This window comes from Apus apus, chromosome 1 (assembly GCF_020740795.1).
Source record: "Apus apus isolate bApuApu2 chromosome 1, bApuApu2.pri.cur, whole genome shotgun sequence".
NCBI classification, from domain to species: Eukaryota; Metazoa; Chordata; class Aves; order Apodiformes; family Apodidae; genus Apus; species Apus apus.
The window spans coordinates 59,318,565-59,327,372 of NC_067282.1; the positions used below are offsets into that span (position 1 = coordinate 59,318,565).

Below are 8,808 nucleotides of genomic sequence, written 5' to 3' on the forward strand. Positions count from 1 at the left end.
AAAAGTGTCTTGAGAGGGCAGGTCACACTTTTGACCAGCCCTGTGTTTGACCTTTCTTTTGCTTCTATAAAAAGCCCTGATACCCATCTCATACTTAGGGTGTAAGAATTCCAAGGATTAATTCAATGTTTGCAAAGACCTGTGTAAACACTGAGCATTGTTAAGAACCAAGTTGTCACCTTAGCAAGAACCTTTTGCCAGGACAAAGCCTGCCAGTACCAAGGAACACACAGTGAGAAGAATTCTGATTTTCTCAGCTAGTGTTTGGAGCAAATGAAATGTTTGGTGTACACATTTCTGCTTCTCAGACAACTATGGAAGAAGTACAGAACACTTGTGGTTATCACAAAGTACATACTGTTTTACTTCCTTGGCTTAAATTTGTCACCTCCTTCCCCTGAGTAAGGTACAATCATGCAGGGAGTCGTCATGGATTCCTGCCCAAGCAGGTATAGAAGTCAGTAAGATTTCATGTAACAAGGCCACACAGGCCACTCTACCTTTATAGGATGCAGGTTAAGTGTTGGAGGATAGAAGTGTAAGAAGGATAGAAGGCCATGGCAAATAAAAGAGGAGGTATTATAGGCACAGGGTGGGAGCATTTACACTGCGCATAGGAATGCCACTGCTCATCCTGAGGTGGTGAAGCAGGCCTGCTCCCAAGCAGGCTTTCCAGCTCCAACTGCAAAGGGCTCAAAGCTGTAATAGTGAATGCTGCTACTTACCACCCTTGTTCTTGTAGAGGGATGCTAGAATGGTTTTGCTCCTGAACTTCACAGCTTAGCAAATCTTGCAAATTTGTAAGGCAGTTGATGAGCTGCAGCTTTGGGGTTTGGGTGGAGTTTGTGGGTGGGAGAGAGTTGTTGGTTTGGGTTGTGGTTTGTTTGGGGTTTTTTTTGTTTTTTTGTTTGTTTGTTTGTTTTTTAAAAAAAAAAAAACACCAAACCAAAAACAACCAAGTGTCTAAATCTCAGCAATATTTAACACCAGTCAGAGCTCAGAGTCCTTCACTCTGTTCAAAGATGGTAATTTCTGTTATTCATTTATATGAACACAGTGGGCCTCTCACAGCATAAACAAAGCTAGTTAAAACATGTACTTTTATAGTATGGTGTTTATTAAAACATATTGGATGTGCCCAGATTTCTCCTTATATTTACAAACCTATTTAGCAACTTTATTTTCCAGTGGCTTTCTTTTATATTGCAAATTCCTCCAGTTTTTAACAGAAAATTAAACAGCTCCTCTTAAAAATGCAGCTGTACAGTTCTTAAATGGGCAGAGGAAATGTCTTTTTTGTTAGTAATGCCTTTGACAGAAGAAAAGTAACATTCAGTTCGTTACCACAGTATGTGTCAAAGGTAACAGCTGAGTGGTATAAAGATGCATTATTCTGGTGTAATTTGCTGTCAAACAATATGCCACAGATGGAACAGCTTATTTGTATAGAAGCTAATTTTGTTTCCACAGTGCACCTCAGGTACAATGCAAAGCATGACAGACTTTATAATTAGAGAAATCCAAGTTAGCTATATGGTGAAAAGTTCTTCTTAGTGAGCGTAATCAGAGGAACAGGCTGCCCAGAGAGGTTGTGGAAAACTCCATTATTGGAGGTATTAACAACTCAATGGTGCCCGCAGCAACCAAAGGCAACTTTGTAAGCTGCCCTGCTTTGAGCAGGAAACTGGCTGAGGTGACTTCCAGTGGGCTTTTCCCACCTAAACGATTCTCTAGTTCTAAGGCTCCCCAAAGCGAAACTCTTAACTATAGAAAACATGTTTGTGAGAAGACTTGAAGTGGCATCAACATATGAGTTAGCTCCTTTTTATAGCTAAAGCATAGCCAAACCCTTAAGCCTCACCTAGTTGCAAGATTAGCAGAAATAAAAATTAGGAGCAATTCTAGTGTTTTTTCTCTTTTCCCATGTGTAAGTTTTTGGCAGCATTGCCTGAGGTTATACTCTGAACACTGCCCTCCTTGTCTTGTTTAGCACACTGCTGCTGGTGATGAAGGTGGAGGACAGTCGCTGGTTTCTCCTGGGAGCTGCCTGGAAGATTTCAGAGCAACTCCTTTCATCGAATGTAATGGCGCACGTGGAACCTGTCACTACTTTGCAAATAAATACAGCTTCTGGCTCACTACAGTCGACCAGCCCTTCCAAAGCAAGCCCTCAGCAGATACACTCAAGGCAGGACTCATCCGAAGCCATATCAGCAGATGTCAAGTCTGTATGAAAAATTTATAGAAGTCTTGCACAGTATAAGGAACCTGCTCATCGTGTGGGTCTTACAGGGTGGAGCCTTCTATGATGGTTAGACATTTGAAAAAATCATGTTGGTGCTTTTTTAACTTATTACCTCAAAAGCTGAATGGAAAGTTAATTTTTAAAAATGTCTGTAAAAGCAAATTAACTGTAACACAAATGAAGTCTAACACAGATCTAGTTCTGTGTTCTCCTACTATACAGTATATGTACACATCTTTTGCTAGTCTAACATTGTCTGCCAAATTATACAAATACTCACAGCTTTGAAACACCAAAAGAGCTTCAGTAATAAATGGTTGCCTTGGTCAGATACCCACTGCATTTACTTTAAGAGAATATATGTATCTTTTCTATTTACTGTATTTGTCACAACAGTAAACACTTAACAGCTGCAGTTCCTGAAATTACCCCAAGGGGATCCAAGTGCTAAACCCTTGCCAAATACAAAGAAATATGCTCTGGAAAGTGCCTTTGTCCAGCATTGAAACCTTTGATTTTAGTATTTTATGCTTGGGCATTTCAAACACACCCAAAACAACCATCTTTTTATTGTATTTGTTGTTTTTTTTCAAGCGTTGCCATGCTTTAGCACTTAACCGCTGGCAACAGCAGAGAAGCCCACAGGCCTCCCAAAAAGAGTGACCACAAAATGCTACTCTTCCTGTTTTTATTAGGAGACTGTAGGATGAAGTTCAGCATTTTATTTTACAAGCTTGATGATTTATTTTTTTTTCTAGACATACCCCAGGCCAGAGGATCATTACAAAGCTCTCAGGCTCCACAGTGTTCTGGACCTTCAGCTGCATCACAGTGCCCACACAGCAGCAGCACCAAGTAGTTTTTGCATTGCAGCAAAAACCCCCTCTGAAACCAAGCCCCTCATCACATACCAATCTTAACCACACACTGTTCAAGCAGCTACTGAACACAGAGTAGGTTTTGCAGGAGAGCATTGTCGCTCAATGCCACATGAGCTTCAAATGCAGAACTTCCAGACCTGCCAGTTTCCTCTTTGGAAGGCATGCTGTCCTAGCAGCTGGGGACAGGTGGCATTGAGATGACCAATATCCCAGCTTGCACACAGCCATCCTTGCAAAAGCAAAAGGGAAGGAAGCAGGGCATGTGTTTGGCACCATCTTTTCCCGAAGAGAAACAGGTTATTGCATGCCAGGCTTGATAATTGGCCAGAACGGCTGGCTCATCCCTTCTGTAGAAAGAGGCAATTTAGCCCAAAGTTGTCTGTCATCACCACCACAAGGGGGGGCGGAGGGGAATAAAAGGATCAGCTGCACATTTCCTCATTGCATAGTGTGATTATATACCTAACTGCTTTAAACTAAAATCAAAGATACTTTTATAGTAATGACAGTTGATTTTTCAACAGTTCAACCTCACTCCTGCTTCAGGTGCTTTTTGGCTTTTGGAATTACATTCCATACTCACTGTATCATAAATAAAACTTGTTTTTTTTCTACACCTCTATTTGTTGATGATTTCCATTCCGTAATAGTGTTTTTCTATAAAATGTGTATGGACTGCTCTGTTGAATTACTTTGTTTGCACCTGAGGAATTAAGAAAACACTACCAGAAAGCTCCTTCCACTTAAATTTAAACTCTTCAGCCAGGAATAAGCGTGTTTATTTCATGGCTCTCAAAAAGCTCCAAGATGGAAGCTGTGTTTCTTGATTTGTTTGTTTAAGCTAAACTACTGAAAATACTGTTTCATCTGTTGTTAGGAATAACAATTTAAGCCAATAAATTGCAATGTTGCAGATTAAAGCAACATGTTATTCATGCCCCAGAACATTCAGGAAACCAACATTAACCAAACTTGACAAGTGTTACCTCCGCAAAAAAATATTAAGCATAAATTAAGTTCAAGTTCTTAGCTAGCACACTGTCTGACCTAGATTAGTTGTACATATAATTAGATCTATCCATAAATGGAGAAACTACCTGAGTTTGAAATGAACTCTCTGGCCATGCTGTGGCTCTGAAAGGCAGCCCCCTCAACAAACTAATTTTTTATATTTTTTTTTTCAGCTAGATAAAATTACTTAGGATTGAAAACACTGCAAGTCAACAGGAGCCAAACCTATTCCACATGTGCCAGTTCTTTTAAATTACACATGGCAGTAAGAAACATTTAAGATTCATCAATTTACCTCTTTCAGGTGTTGATAAATATCAGTGGTTGTGGGATGATCACACAGTTTCCACTTTTGATTTTTACAGCATACAACTCTGGCAATGCAGCACATTGAGGGTTTTAAAAGAATTCCAGTGGAGGTTACACAGATCTGTAAAAAAACTATTATGTCAACAACAGCAGCAATCTATTTAGATTTTCATGGCTAATGCATTGTGCCCAATTCTCCCGTGCAGCTATTTATTTATTTATTTATGTAGCATGTAAAAACTTTAGCAGATAGAGGTCTTCCTCCTACAGCTGCTTTGAATCTTAACTTCCCCTGACTCATGTAAACTGTTCTTAGCATGTTTGTTCTGCAAGCTATCGGCACAGCATTGAGTTGAACAGACAGGCCCAGTGCAGGAAAAAAATAAAACCACAAAACCCCACAAGGTGCCAACTTTTGTACTTTGTGCACATCATGTGCTTCGGGTCTGTGTACTCACACCTGTGTTTCTCTACAGCCTGCGCAATCACTGTTTGAGAAGGGGAGGAAGCTCATGCGTGCAAACACGTGAAATACTTGCAGTAGCCAAAGGATTTCACCTTGCAAGCAAACGTGGAGCACAGCACAGAGGGGAGCCGAGGTATTCGAACTGCCTTTTAGCTGCGAATTTACCTCCTCGCCTACGAAGACAGGCTGTGTTTGGGTTGTTCAGCCTGGAGAAGGGAAGGCTTAGGGAGATCTTAGAGCAGCCTTTCTATATATAAAGGGGGCTTAAAAGGAGCATGGAGAGAGACTTTTTACCAAGGCCTATAGCCGCAGGACAAGGGGCAGTGATTTTAACAGGTTGCCCAGAGAAGCCCAGGATGCCACATTCCTGGACCTGTTCAAGACCAGGTTGGACAGGGCTTTAAGGAGCCCTTTGAAACATGTCCCTGTCTATGGCAGGGGGGGTGCTCTAGATAATCTTTGAAGATCCCTTCCAAGAACCCACTTCCAAGAAATTAAAATATTTTTATAGAGGAGGAACTCAGCTATAGCAAAACAAAACAATCTTTTTACTGAACTATAGTGATCCAGTCTGGGATGTAAAAACCACAAGTGTTTTTTGCCTGGGTTTGGCCAAGTCACAACCTGTCCTTCGAAGTTTGCTGTTTGCTTCCCATGCTTTCCTTTTTGAACACATACTAAAATATAACATGCTGTTGAGGCTAGAGAAAGTAAACAAGATTATATTCTCATTCTGTAGGTAATAATGAATCAGTCTATCAGCACAGCTATAGGGAAGTCAACATAATGACATCAGTTGACACTGATCATTTCCTCAGAGTGTATTGACCAGATCAGTTGAGTTCATTCACACCCTGCATGACTGGGCTTGTCCACAGCTGCCAGAAACAGAAAAAAAAGCAAACAATACATGTGACCTCAAATCAAAAAGTAACAGACTGCTACCAGAAGAGAAGCTGGGAAGGTCACTGGTGATGCGCTGATGGTGTCTCTGGCAGTCAGCACCAGCCTCCATAACTACCTGGGGGCCAGGGTCATCTCCAAGGATGGCCACCCATACCCACCAAGGGTAAGCAGGGATCCAGCCTCATAGCCATAGGACTAGGCACACGTTGGTGCAAGACATACTGGATGAGGGAAGCAAGTAAAACCCCTGGGCCCCATAACCCACAAGCAGAGAAGTAAAAATGGCAGTGGTGCTTCCCACAACAGAATCATAGAATCATTCTGGTTGGAAAAACCCTGTAAGATCTTCAGGTCCAGTCGTTAACTCATCACTGCCACATCCACCACTAAACCATATTGCTAAACCACAACATGAGCAAGGGCACAACTAAGCTCAGCAGCTCTGCCCTACCCCATGGGCACCAGCACGACTTCAGGCTCCTTTTGTGCCCTCCACAAGACTCGAAGCCTTGTTGGGGTTGTCATGGGCCTATAACAACCTGTCTTGCACCATCAGAGCCTGCAAGGGGCAGGAAGCAGGATGGGGCCTTCCCAGCCAGTTCCCCCCATCCTGCTCACCATGCCATTCCTCCAATCCTCCTTCTCTGCCTCCCCTTTGGGTCACAGCTTGACCCAGACATCAGCTTGGGCATAGTCAGGCCTTTTGCTCAGTCACCCAGCTTGGCCAAAAATAACATCTTTTATTTCACAGTTCAAACACTTCACATAAACCAGACAAACAAAATGAAGGAGCAGGGGAAAGGAAATAAATACTTGTAAAATGAGGCTCCCCTCCCAGGCAGAACACCAGGGTCCCTGCTTTGACCTGCCATCACTAGTCCTGGCAGGGAGGGGTGCCACCTGGCTCCAGCAGTGCAGGCACAACCTGCCAAGCTCCAGGATGCTCCATGATTTTTAATGGGGAAAGGAACCTCACAGTGATGCAGCCAGTGGCATGCAGAAGAGCAGGCATCAAACAGATGTACTTGTCCTGCACCTGTGTTGGGGCAATCCCAAGCACAATTACAGGCTGGGCCGAGAATGGATTGAAAGTAGCTCTGAGGAAAAGGACTTAGGGTTGTTGGTTGATGAGAAGCTCAACATGAGCTGGTGATGTGCACGTGCAACCCAGAAAGCCAACTGTGTCCTGGGCTGCATCAAAAGCAGCACAGCCAGCAGGTCAACAGAGGTAATTCTGCTCTCTACTTAGCTCTCATGAGACCCCACCTGGAGTACTGTGTCCAGTTCTGGAGCCCCCAACATAAGAAAGTCATGGATCTGTTGGAGTGAGTCCAAAGGAGGGCCACGAAGATAATCAGAGGGCTGGAGCACCTCTCCTATTAAGACAGGCTGAAAGAGTTGGGGCTGTTCAGCCTGAGGAAGAGAAGGCTCCAGGGAGACATTACAGCAGCTTTCCAGCATCTGAAGGAGCTACAGGAAAGCTGGTGAGGGACTTTTTACAAGAGTATGTAGCAATATAACAAGCAATAGAACTTCAGAAAGTAGTAAAGAAATGAGGCTAGCACACATATTGAGCAATCCAGTTCTACTCCTTAACCTCTTATCAATAGTCCTGTGTGTTACACAGCCTCCCAGGTTCTGTTCTGCAACCCCATGATCTCTCACAGACTGGCAGAGTGACAATCTCTCATAACCCAGACACTTCTCAAGGAACAACAGCCAGCGACACTAAAAAGCCTTGAACATTGTGTCAGACAAGTGTAGCCCTAAAGGCAAAAGCACAGCATGCAAGGCTGGCTCCTATGTCATCTCTTTCAGTGAAAACACCCAAGTTGGAGCTTTTGGAAGGACTGCAAGAATTTCTCAAGATCTTATATTAATCAAATGCTGGTGCAACTGAATTGCAAATATTTATACCTTAAGAAGTGTTAGATGTACGAATATTTGTTCCTGTTCCGTACCTTCTAGGTGTACATCTTTCAAAAGCCTCACCTTGCCACCAGTGCATGCTGCAGGTTCAGTTGTCAACAGATGCAGCAACGCCAGCAGTAACCTCTCACAGATACAATAGCAGATCACTTTGGTAGGGAGGAAGGCTGAGAGTGTAGCCTGTTTGTCTCCTCAGTACTAAGAGACTACTAAGATACTGGCCTTGGAATTTTGTTAAGAGCTAGAGGGTTTTTAATTGTATACCACTGTAAACACCACACAGCAGCTGCAGTTAATTCTCTGACAGATCGGCCAATCTCTAGCAAATCCAAAAGATGACAACCCTGTGTAGGACCTGTACCCATAGGACAAGGGGTAACGGTTTTAAACTAAATAAGGGTAGATTCAGACTAGGTACATGGAAAAAAAAATTTACAGTTAGGGTGATGAAACACAGGAACAGGTTGCCCAGGAAGGTGGTAGCTGCCCCATCCCTGGAAACTTTGAAGGTCAGGTTGGGTGGGGCTCTGAGCAACCTGAGGAAGACGTCCGTGCTTATTGCAGGGGAGGCAGGGAGCTGGAGTTGATGACCTAAAGGTCTTTTCCAGCCCAAACCATTCTATGATTTTTATGGTTAAATGTACAAAGGTATTTCCCCCAAGCCATTCTTCCCCACTACATCTATACCATGCATGAACTTGAAAGCAGAAAATAAAGATACTACTCTGCAGAAAGGTTCTCAAGAGGCCATATGTTTGGAAAAAAAATACTTAAAATACACTTAGCGATCATTTAATTCATTATTAATTTAGGAATTGTCTCTCCATGTACTAAACAACTATGATTTGTGTGGAACCAAGAAAGGCAATGATAAAGCATTGGAACATGGCATCTTTGAGCCTTTTTGGTTTTAGGAGGACATTATTGGGGAGGGGAGAGTCTTTGTTTGTTTGTTGTTTTGTTTTTTTTAAACTACCAGTTCTTCACTCTGGTTATGGTGTCCCAGTGTGAGCTCCAGAGTCACTGCATGCATTCTGTGTAGCCAAGAGGGTTGGAAAACT

At 42.8% G+C, this 8,808-nt stretch overlaps 1 protein-coding gene across 3 annotated transcripts in view; it reads left to right on the forward strand.

Annotated features, from left to right (window-relative positions):
- COL4A2 (collagen type IV alpha 2 chain) overlaps positions 1-3,742 on the forward strand; it is a 144,282-nt gene extending 140,540 nt beyond the window's left edge. For all 3 annotated transcript variants that reach the window (XM_051615916.1, XM_051615936.1, XM_051615926.1), the window contains one exon: positions 1,991-3,742. In XM_051615916.1, the coding sequence (XP_051471876.1) occupies positions 1,991-2,245 (255 nt within the window). In that variant the 3' untranslated portion in view covers positions 2,246-3,742. The remainder of the gene's footprint in view (positions 1-1,990) is intronic.
- The last annotated feature ends 5,066 nt before the right edge of the window (positions 3,743-8,808 follow it).